This window comes from Mesoplodon densirostris, chromosome 2 (assembly GCF_025265405.1).
Source record: "Mesoplodon densirostris isolate mMesDen1 chromosome 2, mMesDen1 primary haplotype, whole genome shotgun sequence".
Taxonomy (NCBI): Eukaryota; Metazoa; Chordata; class Mammalia; order Artiodactyla; family Ziphiidae; genus Mesoplodon; species Mesoplodon densirostris.
In genome coordinates this window covers 21,143,470-21,162,530 of record NC_082662.1, presented here as the reverse complement: position 1 = coordinate 21,162,530, position 19,061 = coordinate 21,143,470, and the positions used below count along the sequence as shown (strand labels likewise).

General features: G+C 58.5%; 1 protein-coding gene across 3 annotated transcripts; it reads right to left on the bottom strand.

Annotated features, from left to right (window-relative positions):
• Positions 1–1,491: 1,491 nt before the first annotated feature.
• Positions 1,492–18,481, bottom strand: SELENON (selenoprotein N). 3 transcript variants are annotated; one of them, XM_060089186.1, is made up of 12 exons: positions 18,252–18,481; positions 17,493–17,610; positions 13,999–14,132; positions 11,056–11,268; positions 10,715–10,839; positions 10,020–10,157; positions 8,338–8,419; positions 7,731–7,919; positions 7,247–7,352; positions 6,045–6,157; positions 5,850–5,951; positions 1,492–3,915 (listed from the first exon to the last, which is right to left on the bottom strand). In XM_060089186.1, exons 1-12 carry the CDS (start codon positions 18,432–18,434, stop codon positions 3,745–3,747), a joined length of 1,674 nt encoding a protein of 557 aa, XP_059945169.1. In that variant the 5' UTR covers positions 18,435–18,481; the 3' UTR covers positions 1,492–3,744. The 3 variants fall into 3 exon arrangements, with proteins under 3 accessions (XP_059945169.1, XP_059945170.1, XP_059945168.1); XM_060089187.1 differs by lacking the exon at positions 11,056–11,268; XM_060089185.1 differs by lacking the exon at positions 18,252–18,481 and having other exon boundaries at positions 17,493–17,814.
• Between the last annotated feature and the right edge of the window lie 580 nt (positions 18,482–19,061).

Sequence of the window (19,061 nt, the reverse complement as noted above, 5' to 3'; positions counted from 1 at the left end):
AAGCGACTTCTGGAAGGGGTCTGTGTTGCTATTCGGCCCCCCAATTGATCGGTGACTGCTGTCCCCACCCCTAGTGCAAACTTCAGAATCCTCCCTCTGGCGTTCAAGGCCCCAGACTTAGTGCTTGGTTGCCTCATCTCTCCCTGGTGCCTTCACAGTTCATGCTTCCCAGCCAAGACCCTCTACAGTCTTCTCTGCAGCAAGAATGGGCCTCTTTCTCCTCTGCCTCCTGCCCTCCAGTGCTTTGTAGCTTTATTTTAGCCTTTATGTATTTCTCTCTCTCTCTCACACACACACACTCACACACACACACACACACGGTACATTCTGTGAGTTGGTTGATCAGATGGGTAGATTGATGGGGAAAGACACCAGAGGCATTGCGAAAGAGACCCACACTCCTTCCAGTCTCACTCACCCACTCCCTCTTCGTGCTCAAACCTCCAGGGTCCTGTCTCCACGGCATCCAGGCCTGGTCACATGCCCTCCTCTGACTTCAGCACGTGGCTGTGCCTGGCTCCCAGGCTGCAGTTTTTCGGGCTCAAGGCTTGCAAGTCCTAGCTGCCGGGGAGAGATGGGCTTCATGGGGAGAACCTGTGCAGTCACAGGCCTCATGCTCAGACTGACTCGTTCTTGCTTTAATGCCCTGTTGTTGACCTCTTGAAATTAACAAAATAGTTTTCTTCAACAGGGCCCTGCATTTTCATTTTGCACTGGATCCTGCAAACTATGTAGCTGGTCCTAGTCAGAGACTGTGTCCACCCTGATCCCCACCATATTTCAAATGATGAAATTTGACTTTCAGGTCCAGCCCTCTTTCCAGGATGACAAATTGTTGCTTTAATCATTGCTTTCCCATCCTGGGCAATGGCAGATCTTGCAAATCCACTCTAGTTGCCTTTCCTTGGTTCTCCCCAAAGATCCCTTTTACCCAACCTGTGAATCCATCCCCCAGCAGCTGCCCCATTCTCAGAATGGAAGCCCTAACCTGGTAAGTTACCCTACCCACTAAACCACTGACTGACTGATACAGGGTACAAGAGGCCAGTTCAACTTGGCAGTGTGGTTTGTGCTCTAGAGCCCTGCTCCTGCGATCTGGCCAAGGCTTGGCTTTGAGACTCTATCCCTGCTCAAGGTTCTTCCTTTCCCCCCTTCTGCTTCAATCCTTCTTTTACAGGTTTTTCCTGAAGTTCACACCCTCAAAGAAATTTACCTAATGCCTGTCTCAGGCCCTGCTTCTAAGATGATGGGTTAAAATTCAGAATCTCTTTTAACACAGAGCACCAGATTCTAAAAATAGTAAGTTCTTCCTCTAGGTCTATCACAAATTTATTTTAAGCAAATCACTCAAGCCTTCTGGTGACAAATAAGATAGTCCCCAAAGGCATTCCAGCCATGCTCCCTTGTCCACCTGCCAAGCCAATCCCAGCAGAGGAATGAGACCGAGGACAGAACTGAACAACATCCAGCTCAAAGGAAAGGCACTTAGAACCACCCTAATCTCCAATTTTATTATAGGACACATTGGGGACAGGGGAGGGAAGTGGCAGAGGGGTGACAAAAGAGGGCAGCTGGGGCCCTCCCCCACCATGAGCCTCAGGGCTCAGGTGGGGGGTCAGGCAGAGGCATCAGGTGAGGATGCAGAAAGCCCAAGCAAGCTTTACCTTTCACAGGGTACGGGTCGCTCATCACAGCACCGGCCTTCCCAGACCAGAGTGAGGGGAAGAGCCTGCTAGGTGGGAGGGCTGAGCCTCTGCTGACACTGGGTGGCTCATGGGACAGGCTACTGCCACCCATGCCTGGAAGCACTGAGACAGGCTCGGTGCCCTCCCTCCCTGTAAGCAGCATGGAAGCACCGCCTTCCAGAAGGGACACAAAGAACTGGGCTGAGCTTGTTGGCTCACGCCTCATTTGCTCTGGAGAACAGAGGGGAATAAGACATTTTGGTTTGAAAGGCTTTGTTTCTCACCTCAGTGAAAACAGACAGGGGAGAGAGGGGGCGGGGTGGGGGGTGGCATGTGTGGTGCAAGGCAAAACACTCCAACATCAAGACACAGGCTGAATCTCAACCCTACCACTGAGTGACCTCGGGCAAGTCACTTCTTCCCTGAGACCCAATTCCTTCATCTGCAAAATGGGAATGATTAATATCCGCCTCACGTGTTGTGAGGATTAAATAAGGAAATGCATGTGATCTTAACCAAGTGCCTTAGGTAGAGAAAGCTCTTGGCAACTGGCCATTATTACGATACTTGATACAACACTGAGAACACGACAGTCTGAGAGGAAGACTCAGTGTGGAAGCTCCAGTGGCAGGTGGGAGGCCTGGGAGTGCATCTGAGGAAATGTTTGCCTTCCTTCCTCTTCCAGGTTCAGGAGGGAGCCCCCGTGTGGGGTGGTGGAGGGGGCATAAGCGAGGGCTGGGGTGGGCAGCGGAGGGGGCTTTAGGAAAGCCCAAGGGCCCCTCATGGGCCTGAGCGGAGGACAAGGATAGAGCAGGGGGTATACTGACCCTCTGAGGACTATTTTTAAACAGTTGGAAGAGGAGAAGGAAGAGAGGGGTGTTTCTTCCCACAGCAGCAACTGCAAAGACATCAAGCTGGATCCACCTAGGCTTTCAGATCCAGCCATCATGGGGCGGCTGCTGGGGGGTACCACTGCCCCCTCCTTTCTCCTCAGTGCTGAGGCTATCAAAAATACATATAAACTGTGAGAAAGTTCACATAAAAACACTTTTCCTGCGTGTATAAAAAAGAGACTGGCCGTGGTCAGTGGCTCAGGATGTGGACCAAGGCCCTAAGAGTAGCCAAGGAGAATCAGTGGCCACCCAGTGGTGGACAGGCTGGTCTGGACTGCCTGATGGCTGGGACAGTGCCAGATCTGGGGGACGCTGTGTTCTCTGACTGGGCTACACTTCCGTGGAGCGGAGGTCTGAGGGGCAGGAGGTGTTACAGGGACGCTGACTCCAGCAGTCCCGCTGTGGCCTGTGCTGGGGTAGGGGTGCCATGGTCCTGGGCCTCAGCGGACTCCTTGCCAAGGGCAGAAGCTTACTTCATGGTAAACCTCCCTAGAGAGCTGGCTTCCAGTAAGTCCTGAAATAGGTTGCAGGGTCCTATCGTTAGGTTGGATTGAGTGGTCTGGGGAACAGCAGGGGTACAGTACGATTTCCGCTTCTGAAAGAGGGTCCTACCCAGAGCTTCCAGAAGGCTGTCTCCAGCTGAGACTGACTCCACTGGGGACACCAAGCACAGGAGGGCAGGCAGGGCTACGCGAGGAAGAAGGCTCCAGACAAACAGGAGGGCTTCCCTGGCAGCCTGCCCACACCCTCAGGCCAGGGCTTCTTGATGTTTCCTTTGGGAGGGGGTGAAGGTAAGGAGAGAGGGGTGGCCCTGTCTTCCTAGCACCCACTCTTCCCTACTACTCGCCCTGCAAGGGCCGGGACTATGTGCCTGAGTGAGTGAGGTCCAGGGAGATGACCCCGGGCCCTCTTCTGGGGTCCCAAGCGTTTCCGGAGCCAGGTAGGTAGTAAAAGGCTGATGGTGGCAGCTGGAGCTCGAGGTTCATCCACCTGGTCAGCCAAGGACCCCCTGTCCCTGCTTCACTGAGGCAAAGCTCGGATGGCCGCAGACCCCACGGGCAGCCTGAGAGGTGGAAGGTGAAATGTGTGAGGGCTGCTCTAGCTCCGGGGCAGAGGGGCCTGTCCAGCTCCCCGTCCAGGGGGCTTCTCACTGCCCAGCAGGCGCACTAGGCCTGGAGGAGGGGCAGGCCGCGCCGGAGGCCCTCCTTCAGGAACTGCATGTAGGTGGCTGTGGACGGGTCTTCAAAGGTGGATGAGAAGCTGAAGACATTGTTCTCGATGTCCTCAGGCTTCACAGAGGTGATGTCCAAGAAGTAGTTGGCGTTGATGTGGTGGACCTGGGAGAAGGGTGGGGTGAGGAGAGCGGGGGCCCAGCCGGGCTCAGGGCCCCTGCGGCCTCAACTGTTCTCGCTGAGGCAGATGGCCGACAGCAGGGGCAACCCGTTCCCCCTCCTCCTCTGCTCACAGGGCCCTCTGACTCCAGGGCTCCACACCTCGTCCACCAGGTGAAACCTAACGCCTTCGGCATCACCTTTCCCTCCCCTGCCTCCGCGCCCCATGACCTCTCTCCTCTGTTCCCAGAAGCCCTGAACTCCGCACTCACTTCTGCCTTAACGCCCACACGCCTGTGTCCCCATCTGCCTCCCGTTCCAGGTAGGCGCACCTTAAGGGCAGGTGCCGGGTAAACGAACAAACAAATCGAGCGAGCGGGAGAGCACAGGCCACCCGCAGCCCAGGCAGAGTCCTGTCCACCCAGCTTCACCACCCCGGGCCCTGGCTGGGCCGAGTCCACCACAATGGGCGCCTGTGGACGGGCGCGAGCTGGCCGGCTCCCCCGGGCCTTTCCTCTTCCGAACTTCAGACAGAAGGCCCTTGGCTGGCACCCTCCTCCTCGCCACCAAGCCCTCACTGGACGTCCCCATTCCAGGCCAGCCCCAGCTCTTGCTCCTGCACTGTTCCCCACCCGCTTCCATCCCTCAGTCCCACACTAACCATCCCTTGGGACTTAAAGGATAAGGGGCAGCTCTGCTCAGAAGAGCGGGTGATGCTGAGGCTCACAGGCGGGCGCCTGTTTTTTTTTTTTTTTTTTTCCGTACGCGGGCCTCTCACTGTTGTGGCCTCTCCCGTTGTGGAGCACAGGCTCCGGATGCGCAGGCTCAGCGGCCATGGCTCACGGGCCCAGCCGCTCCGCGGCATGTGGGATCCTCCTAGACCGGGGCACGAACCCATGTCCCCTGCATCGGCAGGTGGACTCTCAACCACTGCGCCACCAGGGAAGCCCTGTACTCCTTTCTTTATAAATCCCCCCAAATTCAAAAGTTTTTTTTTTTTTACGCGGGCCTCTCACTGTTGTGGCCCCTCCCATTGCGGAGCACAGGCTCTGGACGCGCAGGCTCAGCGGCCATGGCTCACGGGCCCAGCCGCTCCGCGGCATATGGGATCCTCCCAGACCGGGGCACGAACCCGTATCCCCTGCATCGGCAGGCGGACTCTCAACCACTGCGCCACCAGGGAGGCCCAGGGCGCCTGTTTTGAAAGTCAGCTCTATTTCTTTTTTTTCTCTTTCTTTCTTTCTTTTTTTTTTTTGGCTGCGCTGCACGGCTTGTGGAATCTTAATTCCCCCACCAGGGACTGAACCCAGGCCCACAGCAGTGAAGGCGCCAAGTCTTAACCACTGGACCGCAGGGAGTTCCCGGCAGCTGTACTTCTTAATTATGCAGCTTTTGCCAAGTCTCTGAAGCTTTCTGAGCCTCAGTTTCCTTGTTTGTGAGATCGGCATTTGTGCTCATCTATCTCCCAAAGCTCCCGTGAGAACCCAACGTGACGATGTGAGTGCCATGTAAGGGGCTCTTAGGGAGAGGTAGGGTCTTGAAGCCTGGCTCAGCCTGGGGCGTCCCCAGGTCCTCTCTGCCTGTCACGAGGCCTGTTCCTCCCTCCCTTCCATCCCAGGACTGGCCGCAATGGTCTGAGGCGAGCCTTCCCTTCCAGGTCACGTCCCTGTCCACTCTGCTGCTAGACCATACCCGCTGCTGCCAGGTCCCCAAAGTGCTGTTGAGGTTCCCTTTCTGAGGGAGTGTCCCGACACCTGCACGAGGCAGGCCGAGGGGACATCAGGGGACAACTGAGGCTCGGACTGGCTAAGACACCAGCCAGGAGGTGGTAGAACCAGACCTGGAGCCTGATGAGGTCTGTAAGCTGTGCCCCTTGTTTGCCACTTCCTCTGCCCCATGGTGCCTGGCCCGGGGCCGGGGATGAGTGGTGGGGGACCTACCACGGTGCCATTGGGCAGGCAGATCATCATCTCCACGGGGAAGCTGTACTTCTCCAGGTGCAGGCTGGCCAGCTTCTGGTGGGATGGGTTCTCCTGGTTGTTCTATGGGGACAGTTGGGCACGCTCCTGACACCTCGGCTCCCAGCACTGTCCCAGGGGCTGCCATGGGGCTCTTCCCGCCCACCTGCCACTCACCTGCAGGTCCTCCAGTTCCTTCACTAGGGACCAGGTGCTGATGAAGCTCTCGTTGAGCAGGGCGAGGATGGGCGAACTTTCCAGGACGGTTTCCCGGAGAGTCCGCCCTGAACCTGTTCCGGGAGAGGCAAGGCCAGGTGGGTGAGGCACCCTGCCTGTCTCACTGGGTTTTCTATCAGCAGTAAACCTCATAAACTGTAGAACGGTCAGTGCACCCAGGTGAAACAACAGATTCAAAGAATCTACCACAGAGGAGGTGCGGAATAAAGGGCAGCTGTAACTAACATCAGTAACGTACTGGCATCCTGGGCTGAGACTTGGCTGGGGGCCTACCTGGCCCAGGGGCTTCTAGACAGTGACAGCTTCTTAAATCCACCACACTGTGTCCCAGGGCCTTTGCACAGACAATTCTTCTACCGAAAACACTTCCCCTGTCACTTGGCAAACTCATCCTCCTCATACTTCAAAGTCTCACGTTATATGTCACTTTCTCTAAAGAAGCCTTCCCTGACCCCGCCAGCCCCTGTTACACACTCATGTGCTGCTCTGGACCACGCCTCGTGTAAATTCACCACACTTGTATTTGTTCATTCACTGTCTGCCTTCTGCACACACTGTGTGCTCCCTGAGGACTGGGGCTGATTCTGACTTCCTCAGTGCAGGGTGCCCAACGCCTAGCCTATGGCTCGGCACAGGAGGGGCCCAGGAGGTTCGTCGATTGGCTGGATGGGGGCAGGGCCACTGTTTGCTCATCTTGTACCCAATGTCAGGCACCCAAAGAACTTTGCACCAGCGGGTCTTTGCTGAATTTTCTGAATAAGTGAATGCAGCCCAGGCTCTGGCACTACCTTCTCTCACTCGTGTGCAACACTGCACAGAGTACAGGCACGTCTGTTTTCACAACTCTGGGAGGTAAGTACATTACCCTCTTACTGCTGAGAAAACTGAGGCTCAGGGAAGGAGTCACTTGGCCAAGGTCTCCAGGCTGAAAATGGCTGAGCTGGGCTCTTTCTATTGTGTCCAGCAGCTTCCTCTGGGCTTAGCACAGAACCCTGTGAGCCCTCACCCCACACCCCGCCCCATGTCGTCCCTGAGTCCTTATACTGCAACAGGAGAGGCCCATTGGTCTCAGGGCCTCCTGCACCCACAAGGTACGAAGTCTGCCCCCCTTTTTCCCCTCAGACTGGAAGGGTCTCCCTCACCTCAGCAGGACTGGTCGTCCAGGGCCCCCCACAGCAGGACTGAGTGCACCAGCTTGTTCTCAGCCTTGGCTTGCTCAAAGGCCTTGGTGAATGGCAGGTAGGTGACCTGGGGCCAAGTCGAGACAGAGAGAAGCTATTGTGTGCTGCCAGGGTCCCATTCAGGGGCTGAGTGTGTGATGTGCATGTAGTGTGTGTCTGTAGTGTATATACGTGTGTGTGTACATATGCATGTATGTTTGCAGTGTGAGTGTTTGTGTGTGTCTGTGTATCTGTGTGAAGGGGTGATGCTGAGCCAGGGGATGCCTCCTCCAAGTTCTAAAGGGCAAAGGGGAGGCTCCCCGGCCCAGGCTGGGCCCCACAGGGAGGCAGCCTCAGCTGCAAGCCCTGCACGGCATCCCACGCCCAGTGCCCACCTGCTGCTCCCACAGCTCCGGACCCAGCCCCAGGGATCCCAACCCCGCCCCTTACCCCCGTCTGGCCTCACCTTCTTGAAGGGGTACATGGCCACCTCCAGGCGCCGGGCGGCCTCCTCCCAGCTCAGCTCCTGCTGCCACGTGATCTCCTCAAACACAAACTGCAGGGGCTCCCCCGAGGGCAGGCGGCTGTCGATCATGTTGCCATCCTCGTCCAGGATCACAGAGGGCACTGAGGGGCCCGTGGCCTCCAGCTCCATCTGGGCCGGAGGTCAGCGAGGGATGATGTCACTGAGGGACGTCTCAGCAAGGGGCCTGAGTCCTCCAGGGGCCCCGAGAGACCCTCAAAGACACGCCACTCATTGCAGGGGTGGGGAGACAGGCCCAGGGAAGGGCAGGGCCTGGTCAAGGCTGTGCAGTGAGTCCAGGACAGAGCCAGTGTCCAGCCAGTGTGAAGCCATCTGAGGGCCCATGGCAGACGCTGGCTAGGAAGAACAGGTGGCTTCCTAGGATCCTGCTTTGGGGACAGTGGCTTCAGCCTGCAGGAGCTCTGTCCTTCACTGCCCCAAGGCTCCTAGCCAGCTGGGCCTCCCTGCAGCCAGGCTGAGAGGCCCTGTGGCAGGGCCCTGCGGCTGAGCCCTGCCTTCCTACCTGGGTAGGGACCACCTGTGCGCTCACCTGGGGTATGTAGCCGATGTCCACCTCCATGTTGCTGCTCTCGCTGGCCCCGTACAGCCACTCCATGTCCACATTCAGAGACCTGGGGACAGGTGAGAGCGTGGCCAGGGCAGAACACCACCGTCATCAAGGCCCATTAGCCAGACGTCGGACTTTATCTCACTGAAAGCATGCAGCTGACCCTATTTTATAGGTGAGGATGCTGAGACTTGGCAGGGTGAACCCAAGGTCTCAGAGCCACTGGAGTTCCGACGGCAGAGCCTGGGCCCTTTCCTCTCCCCAGGCCGCCTCTTCGGAAGGCACTGCCACCATACCACCCTCCACTGGCCCAGCCCTTTACAGTTCATGAAGGGCTTCCATACCCATGGCTCATGCACTGTCCACGATCCATGACTCTTTGAGGCAGCGCTCATCAGCGCCTCCCCCAGAGGGAAGTCGGGCCTGAGCATGTGCAACCTGCAGATCCGCCACACGGGGGCGCCCCGGGACAGACAACCAACCACCTTGGGCAGGTGAAGCAGTCAGGGCGAGCTGGGTGCCCTCAGAGCCGGTCAGTGGTCCCGTGGTCTAGGCCTGAGACACAGGCCCAGGAGCACTTGCCCCCTCCTTCTGTTTCATTCAGTCCAGGACCCCACCTCCAACCCTGCCTGGGCTGAGCCCCTGCAGCACAGGGTCTTGCCCAATGAGCAAGGGCAAGGAAGGAGGAGGAGAACGCGTCCTTCCTCCTCATTTTCCCCGTGGCCCGGGAGGCTCCCTCCCTCGGGGGACTGAGAGGAAACTGCTCCTAGTCCTGGGGGCAACTTTCTCTTCCCAGGCTGTCCCAATGACCCCCTCACTCCTGCCCAGGAGCCAGCCTCCCACCTAGCATTTGAGGAAACTGAGGCCTGGAGGGGTCCAGGGCCTTGCCCACAGCCACGGAGCCCACGGGTGCCACGGCTGAGACTTCGCTCTGGGCCCCTCATCTCTCAGCCCAGGTCTTGTCCCTGCACAGAGTCACTCAGGCTCATTAAGTGGCTGCGTGCTATCAGGGAGGAATCTGGAAAGACTCTCTGCGTCCCCTGCTTCCCTGACAAGAGGCTGCCCCTGAGCAGGTCAGGCAGGCAAGCAGGCAGGTGACTGGCATTGAGTCCTTCCAGGAGCCGCCCCCTGGCCCCCCAGGGTTTGTGGTAGCAACTGCAGGCATAGAGGGCCTGCTTCTTAGGCCTTTGTATGTGCCCTTCCCTCTGCCTGGCTAAACTCTCCTCAGCCCCCAGGTCGCTGCACAGACGTCCCTTCCTTTGGGAGGCCTTCCTGGACCCTGACCAGCCGGGTGCCTCCCCACCTGCTGGCCTTTGCCTAGGGTGGCGTGAGCAGGCTGTGGTTACGGGTCTGTTGGAGGTCTGTCAGCAGTATGGGGCGGGGGGGAGCAGTTCCATCTTTAGGGAGGGGCTGTTGGCCGCTGCGTTGGGTCCCAACACTAAGCTGGCAGGCCAGGCCCACAAAGCGCCTGGGACGTGCCTATCAGATGATGGAATGACCCCCCTCAGCCCACCTCAAGCTACCTCCTCCTGGGTCAGCTCTAGGCCCCTCCCAAGAGAAGTAGCTCTGGGGAGAGACTGAGGGGATCTCTGGGCCCCTGCATCTGAGCCCCTGGAGCTGGTGGGGGGCAAACGGGAGCAGGGTGCCGGGGCCAAGGCTCTCACCTGTGGTTGGGCACGAACAGCCGGAAGTCACGGACATGGGTGGCGTCTTTGGAGAGGATGATGTGGCCCGTGAACTGGCCGGGTGAGAACCAGAAGGGGAAGTCGGGCGGCTCGCTGAGCTGGAACTCCGCGTGGATGCTGGAGGGAAAGGGCCCGGCTGGGAGCAGGTTCCCCGCTGAGCAGAGCCTGCCCACCTGCCCTCTCACTTCTGCCCCAAAGCCTGGAACCCTTGGCCAGACTCTGTGCGGGGCAGAGGGCTGGGCGGGGGAGGAAGAAGTGTGTGGGGCAGGCAGAAGGGACGCCCTCCAAGCGCTGCCCGTCCTCCAGGGCCCAGTTCATGCGCTGCCTTCCCCGGAAGCCTTGCCCGAGTCTCCTCTGAGCCCTCCAGGGTGTGTGTGACCTGGTGTCACAGCTCTTACGCACCCCCTTCTGTGTGGATGACAATCACAGCCAACAGCCCCATGCTAAGCACATTCAACACCTTTTCTCTTCCTCCTGGAGGAAGTCACCACCGCCCTGATGCACAATGAGGAAAGGGAGGCTCAGAGAGCCAAAGCTGCTTGCCCGGGGCCACAGGGTGGTAAGCGGTGGGGCTGGGGGCTTTGAGTCAGGCCCTGCCTGCTCAGCCCATCTGTGCTTCCCTGGTGTCCCAGGCCCAGGTGGGAGGCAAGGATGGGGCTGCCAGGACCCCTCACCGGAACATCACGGTGTAGTAGAAGTCGCTGGTGGCGGTCAGGCAGGCGACGGCCCCCTGAGGGGCAAAGCGGGTCTTCACGAAGGGCCGAGGGTGGAACATGCTCAGGAGCCGGTGGATGATGACCTGGGGGGAGGGCAGTGGGACCTGGGCTGGCTTGCTGGGCCCAGCTCCCCTGGGTGAGGGTCAGCTCTGGACCTGGGGTCCAGGTGGGGGTGGGGCCAGAGGCAGGCCAGAGAGCAGGTGGGGTAGGCGTGGCCCTGGGGGTCCAGTTGCCGATGGGGAGGGGCCGTGCTGGGGCTGGGGGGCAGGGCCCCGGGGCTTGCCACGGGCTACCCTCACCTCCTTGCCCTTGGGGGGTGGTGGGTAGAAGCGGTTGTTGGATAGATAGCCGGTGAAGACGCTCAGCTCACTGGGGATGATCCACCAGGGCTCGCCTAGCTCCGCGTGGCCCCGAGGGGGAAGAAAGGGCCGGAAGTGGCGGGCGGCAAACACCGCGCTTGGCGAGGCTGCGGTCGTCCAGTTGCGGAGGCCGGACAGGGCCAGGCGGGAGACCTGGGGCAGAGGAAAGTCGAAGCTCTGGGGCACTGAGAACGTCCCAGGCATGTGCGGAGGTCTCCTCGAGCCCTGAGCCAACCCACAAGCCCAGGAAGCAGAGGGACCCAGGAGGCTCCTGCCTGCTCACGGCCACGAGCCTGGCACTCTCCTGCCAGAGCTGAGGCTCATCTCATCTTCCCCGGCCCCTTGCCCAGAGAAGTGGTGCCCCTGTGGCCCCTCAGGTCCAGCCCAGGCCGGAACAGCTCGCTCGAGGGCAGGGGAGCAGAGGCAGCTGGAGGGGCCCCCCAGGACTGGAACGGGGGGCTCTGTGAGGGGGCTTCTCACGGCCTCTTCCCTCCCTCTCCAAGCCCAGGTCCCGGGCCTCACACAGTCCTGCCTGCCTCTTGTACATAAGCCAGCAGACCAACCCCGGGTGCCCCGCCCTGCCCTGGGCTTCCTCTCCCCGTCTGCCGGCCTTGCTTTCTTCTCTCTAATACCCCCCCACCCCCTGCCAAGTCTCCTCCCTGCAGCTAATGTCCCGCTGACGAGTCAGAATTTAGGTTTGGAGTTAAGTCTGTGGAGGGAGGCGGGAGCCACCTTTGGGTGAAACCTCTAGGGCCAAGAGCAGGATGAGGCCACAGAGAAGGGGAAGGAAGGGCACCCCCAGAGAGCACCCTGGGCCATGCTGTCTGGGCACCCCTGGCAAAAGGCCCCCCCTGAGCCATTTCCTCATCAGTAATCCACCCCACTGCTGTCTGATGAGCTGAAGGGCGGGAGAGAATGAGGGTCAGACGCTCTGCAGGCCTCTCTGCACATCTGCCTGGAGCAGAGGCGGGACCTCGGAACATGCAGGTCCCCAGGTCAAAGCTGCACCTTCAGTAGCTCCTCCCTGCCCTTCTGGGCCACCATCAGTGGCCACCAGGACAGTGAGTGCCTGGCCCCCCTCAGGGCGCTCAGCCACCAGGGAGCTGCCCCACCTTTGACCTCCCTGGTGATGGGACCCGGGCTCAGTGGGAAGCTGAGGTGGGAAGAGAGGGGTTTCACAGGCAAGTTCTCAAAGCGGGGCTGGCTTGCAGGCCTGCTGGGTCCTGCTCACAGGCTGGCGAGCTCTTAGCGGAGCAGCCCGCAGAAGGGGGCTGAGCTAGGGACGCAGGGCTGGGGTGCTGCTCCGGACCCATCTCCCCTGTAAGTGCAGGTGGGCCCCCTGCACCTGCCCCACCCTGTGTCTCTGCCCTGTAGGAGGGACTCATCCGCTCAGACATCACTTCAGCCCATCAATGCCAGACCTTTCTCCACCCAGATCTTACTGGACTCCCCCCACTGGACATCTCTCAGGGAACTCAACTTCAACAGTCCAAACTGACCTCATACCCTCCCTACCAGACCTGCTCCCCTCCTCCAACCCCCATCGGGCAATGGGCCCCCATGCACCTGGCCACCAGCCAGAAGCCTGAGTCACCTCAACTCCCCCTCCCTCCCTTTCCATTAGTAGCCACACCCTGCCTTTCTTCCTTTCCCAGCATCCCCCGGGCTGCCTTTCCTCTCCATCACCATGGCCTCCCCCCACCTGTCTCTCCCTCCCTCCTGGGAACTGGTCTTCTTGCCTCCCTTTTCTCCCCAGCTGCCAGTTTGGAGAGCCTAGATCTGATGAGAGAATTCTCCTCTTCCAAAATCTGCTGTGGTATTTTGCTGCCGCAGAACGAAGGCCAAAGTTAGGCAGCTGAGGCCCTTTGCCATCTGGCAACTTCTCTTCCAGTCCCACTGACCAGGATGCCCCCGCACGTGTCCCCCATGCCCTGGGTCCAGCCACCCCTTCTCTCTGCCCTCAGTGGCCTGCCTGGCATCTCCTGCTGAAATGACAGTGCAGCTGAGCTGTAAAAGCTGAGTAGCTGTGAGTGAGGCAAAGAGAAAAGGTTGTTCCTGGCTGAGGGACCAGCATATGAGAAGGCTCTCAGCTGGAAGAAAGCCTGGACATCTGGAGTAGTGGAAAGCTGAGAGGAGAGCGCAGGGGAGAGAGCGGGAAAGGCGGGCAGGGCCTGGGGATGCCTAGGTCCTGGGAGGGATTGAGACCTTGTCCACAGGGCCTTGGGTCCTAACCACAGGGCTGGTTAGGATGGCACTTGTCAGGGTCATCCCCACCCTACAGCCGTTGCCAGGGGCTGAACCTCAGGTCCGGGTGGGTTCATCGGAGCTCAATGGAGCACCTGTCAGGCTCCAGGCACTGTGCTAGGGACCTGGGGAGGCACAAATGTGTGAGTCACCGGCCTTGCCCTGAGGAAACTCACAGCCTGGGGGGAAAGACTGATTTGCAGAAAGTAATGATTACAAGGGAGGCGGCTGCATCAGCACAGTCTCCAGTGCACCTGCTGTTTCCTCCAGCCGATCCTTCTCCTACGCCTGCTGACAATGGGCTGAGGCCTCGTCCCTTGCAGTCACTGTCAAATGTCATCCTGTCCAGGAAGCCATCCAGATCCCCACTCTGGGTCAGAGGCTCGTGCTTATCCCTCCTACCTCCCCTACCAGACTGTGTGCCTGGACAGCAGGGACAGCATCGCACCCACTTCTGGACCCCCAGGGCCTGGCGCACTGGGTGCACAGAGGGTGCTGATAAAAGATGGGAGGAAAGACAGAAAGAAGGAAAGATGAGCAGAGCACAGACCCATTCTCAGGAGGTGAGTGCACACAGATGGTCCCTCTGTCTCTGGTCCCACCTGGGGGGGACGCCCTGCCACTCCTGCCCCAACTTACCCCTAGGAACCCATCTTTGCTCTTGGTCATGGACTCTGGCAGCAGAGGCTGGAATCGGGCTTCGATGGTGAGTGTCTCCTCGCTGGGGTCAGGGGGCAGATCCTCCTCCTCATAGCTGGCCGAAGGAGTTGACCCTGTGAGACACAGGTCGCTGGAGAGGGGTCCTGCCTTAGGTGGTAGGGCCTCACTTCTCTCAGGATGTCCACACTGGCCAGTGATTAAGGGAGCCAGGCCTGGCAGGGATGGGGGTGGGGGTGGGGCTGGAACAGGTAACAATCAACAAAGTAACAATATAGATCACATCGTTTATCAAACATACACAAATTGCATATGTATGATATATAATGTGTACATATGTATACCACATGGTATTATCACACATACACATTTTCTCCAATGTATATCACATTTTAGTTTCACAGTAACCCTGTGAAGGCAGTATTATCAATTCCATTTTACAAATGAGAAACTGGGGGCTCAGAGAGGTGAACTCACTTCCCCAAGGACACACAGCAAGGTAGTGTGTGAATCAGGATTCAAATCCAGGCCTGTTTTACTCTAAACCTAGGATCGACCACAACCTTCTTCCGGGGGCATTAAGATCTCAAAAATTTCCTCAAAGGCTTAGTAATCAGACGACCCGGGTTCAAATCCTAGCCCCACTCCTCACCAGCTTGTGTGATGGTTGGCCCAGTGGCTCGTTATGAGGATTAAATGAGATAATCCAGGCCTGGTACACAGTAAACCCGTAATAAATGTCAGCTGTATTGCTATTACCGGTGGTTTCATGGTGGGGGAGCCACAGGGCTAGGGCTCAAACCTCATTCTGACTCTAACGTGTGCTCTCTCCACCAGGCCAGGCTGGCTGCAGAAAGGCCATTCTCACTGTCTCCCTTCCCTCAGCCCAGCTCCGGGTGAGGTTGGCTCCATTTCCTGGACAATTTGGGGCACATCACTCCTCCTCTCCGCTTTTCCCACATTAGAGATGGAGCCCATGCTACCGTGCCTGTCCCATCATGAGGGTCTCATGGAGAGCAAAGGCTGCTCAGAGAGGTCAGGGGACGTGGAATCAGGTCATCTTTGGTGTCACAGAAAGAGCACTGTTCCAGAAGTGAGGATACCTGCTTCTCCCTGTTTCCTGGGTGGCCCATTTCCCCATCAGTACGAGGGGCTGGACTGGCAGTGGCTGAACTTGATCCGTCAGATCTCTTCCTGCTCAGAGACCTGCCAAGTCTGTAGTCTTTCGAGGGTGGAGGGAGTCACGATGAAGGCTTAAGGGAGGCATGACGCCTACTGCAGAAGGGGCGACTAACAGCAGGGTGGGGTCCCATGACACAGATAATGGAATGAAGCACGGTTGGGTCCTGTTACGACTGCTCTCTTGCTGGTAGAGACCACGCCTGGCATTTGTTGACAGACTGGACTGACAGACTGAATGGGTGCATTAAAATGGGTGCATTCTTGGGGCTTCCCTGGTGGCGCAGTGGTTGAGAGTCCGCCTGCCGATGCAGGGGACACGGGTTTGTGCCCCGCTCCGGGAGGATCCCACATGCCACGGAGCGGCTGGGCCCGTGAGCCATGGCCGCTGAGCCTGCGCGTCCGGAGCCTGTGCTCCGCAACGGGAGAGGCCACAACAATGAGAGGCCCGTGTAACGCAAAAAAAAAAAAAAAAAAAAAAAAAAAAAGAGTGCATTCTTAATCAGGAAATATCAGAATCACCAGGATGCCTTTTTAAACTACCGATGCCCAGAACCCGCCTCAGACCTACTGAGTCAGAGTCTTCAGGGGCTAGAATCTGGAAAACGTGCTCCCGATTAATGCTCCCCAGCGGCTCCTGATGCAAATCCCTTTTCTAAAGAATCATGGGTACTTCTGCATTTGTAAGTCAAGGCAACAAAATTTCAGAACAGCAATCTGGAAACCTCAGAGCAAGGGAACAATGGGAATGTGCAGCGTTACTGGTTGGCTTGCTTATCCAATTACTTAACTGTTACCATAGATAATTATGAGTAATAATGCCCAGCATTTTATGGCTCTTTGGTTTTTTAATAAAAAGTTTTATTACCTGACTTACAAGTAAATTTTGCTATTGACAACTTGTAAAACTTTTAAGGTATAAAGCAGAAAATTGAACACACATAACTGTACCAACTAGAGAGGACTGTTTGCCTCTATTTCCTGCTTAGATTTGGTGTTTTTCTGGTTTTGTTTTTGTTTTTTGTACTCACAGTGGCCTAGGAGGTAATTGAGGGAGAGACTCTTTTCCCCTGATGGAGAAAAAGATTTGTGTGAAAAAATTAAAAGCACCCCCAAGCCCAGCAAGCTTGGCCAACATGTCATTATGAGGGAACTCTTGCTCTTTGGCCATAAAAAAGGACAAGGAGGTGGCTGTGTGGCTGCTCGGAGAAGTGTGTGCAAAATAAGAAGTCAAAGCAAATCCACACAGGGCTGAGCTGTGTATCGGCCCATCTGCTTTCATGACAGTACTGACTGCCCCTGGGAGGCACTGACGCATCCGCTCCAGCAAATTAGCATTTTTCATCTGACCCTCCTCCTCTGGCAGTGACCAAAGGCCAGCGGGTCAGCACGTGGCTGACCTACCTGACCCATCCTGAGACACAGAAAGCCCATCACGGTCCTTTAGCGCTTACCTGCCTGAGAGCAGCCGGTGTCTCTTTCTAGCCTTTCCCATCTCTTGACCTACTTACACCAGGCAATTTGGGTAACAAGTAGATGCCCAAGATCATAAGTTCAAGAAACGTCCCAAGATATGGACACAGAGGCTAGGGTGGTGATGGAGCAGTGAGAGAGGCATCTTATAATTCATTAGAATGCTGCAGCCCCTCATCTTCACAATAAAAATCACTGATTACAACCAGGCAGAAATGGGTAACAAGGTGGGATAGGAATCTGACAGCTCCCGAGCAGAGGTTAATATTTAGCAGTAATGGTAATAGCTCCTGTCTATTGACTATCTACTGCATGGTGGGCACTTTGCAGACATTTTTCTCTAAGTTTCAAATGAGCCGGTGCAGGACCTGAAGACAGAAGGCCCCTAACCCTGGCTCTGCACCTGTCCAGCCTGCACAAGCTGGAGAGCCTTCCTGCGCCTCCGTCTCCTAAACCATACACATGAGGATCAGGACAATGTCCATCTCACAGGCACTGTGAAGATTAAAGAGATGACTCACAGGAGGCGCTTAGAGCGATGTCTGGTCCTGAGAAGGTGGTCAGGGAACGTTAACTAGTTTTAGTCACACGTGAGAACAGGCTTGGGTGTGCGAGTATGTGTGGGTGCCCATGTTGAAGCAGCTTGTCCAAACCACCAGCCGGAAAGTGTCAGAGCTGGGAGGACCCCAGGGCTGCCAGGAAGCACCGTCCTCCCCCTACTCCAGGCAGCCCTTCTGTTCAGAGCAGACACAGAAGACACAGACCAAGAAGTCGAGGGCGGTGCCCCGGCTCCCTCCTGCCTAGTCCCCAGCCTCTCCCGGTACCTGTCAGCTTCTCAGCAATGGGCTTGAACTCCTCAGGGCTGAGGTACATGTCGCCGTCAGTGTCCAGAGAGGAAAAGAGGAAGAGGCCTTCTGTCCCCAGGGCTTTCAGCGCCGAGTCCTGCTTGGGAGGAGGTGGCTGGGCTGAGCAGTTGTACACCCAACTGGCATCACAAATGGGCGGAGGGAGCTGCTCCCGCCACACCTTCCTGGGTTCTCTCAGCCCATCTCCCAGCCCATCTGTCCAAACGCCACCTCTGCACGCCCCAGAGCCCCAGGCCCCCTTCCCATCCCTCCTGGTCCCTGCTTCACTCTGAGCCTTCATCCACTGTCCACTCTCTAAGTGCGCCCTTTCTATCTGGGCCCATCCCGCCCATCTCGTGTCACCCTCCTGGTCCACCCATTGTCCTCTCCGGTCTCCCCTCCCCACCGTCCCAGCACTGCCAGCCCGTCCAGATGCTCGGGTCCCACCTTTGCTCTACGCTTTGTCTGCACTGTCCTAGTCACCCATCTGCACTGTCCCCCTGCAGCCTGTCCCAGCTCCTGCCTCACACTGGGCCAGTCCTCTCACCTCCCCCATCAGTCCTTCCAAGTCTGCCCGACTCCTGGAGCCCCGTTTTCCTATCCCTTCCCTGCCGCCCTCCCGGCCCTCCGGCCCCCACCCGCCCCCCGCCCCTCGGAGCCCGGTCCCTCTGCGAGCCCCACCGCTTCCCCGGCCCACCCGAGTCTCCCGGCCGCCGCGCCCTCCCCGCCAGCTCGGACCTGCCGCGCGGCCGCCTGGGCCTCGGAGTGGCGAGCGAAGGCCCGGGCGGCGACGGCCGCGGCGGCGGCGGCGAGGAGCGCTCCGAGCAGCGCCAGGGCGCGGGCGCGGCGCGGCGGGGCCGCGGGCGGCGCGGCGGGGCCGGGGCTGGACGGCTCGCGCTCGCCCGGCCGGGCCCGGCCCATGGCGGCGGCTCCCGGAGGCTCCGGACGGGCGGCCGGGGACGCTGACCCGCGGCGGCGCGGGCGCGGGCGGGGCCGAGGGCGGGCCTGGGCGCCGGGGCGGGGCGGGCTGGGGCGCAGGGTCCGGCTCATAGCGGGTTCAGTGGGCGCGCGAGTCCGTAAGGGGGCGCCGGGGCCCCTGCTCCACAGGCCCCTTCCTGCCAGTCGGTGCCTCCTTCTTGTACTTGGTCTCCCAAAACGAAACCGGGCCTCCGCGTCTCATCCTGCCTGGCGGAGCCGGGAGCCCTTCCAGGCGGAGGGCTGGGAGAAGGAGGGGCTGGGCGGGGGTGGGGAGGACCCGCACAGCCGAAGCTTTCCCTGGGAGGGGGCTCAGGGGCCGCCAGGCCTGTGTCCACCTTTCTTGGCAGATGTGAGGGAGGCCAGAGAAGGGCACTGCAGTCCTCCAGCGGCCGCCGGGCACCCCACTCTCCACCCTTATCCCACCTGCTTGCTAAAAGGTCTTCAGTCATCTAGAAACAGAAAAGCTCCGAAGTTCAACCCTCCCTGTTCTCTTCATGGTCCGGCTGGAAGGCCACCGCTGCCAGTTCATCAGGGATGGGAACTACCTGATGAAGGCCAACACAGGTGGTG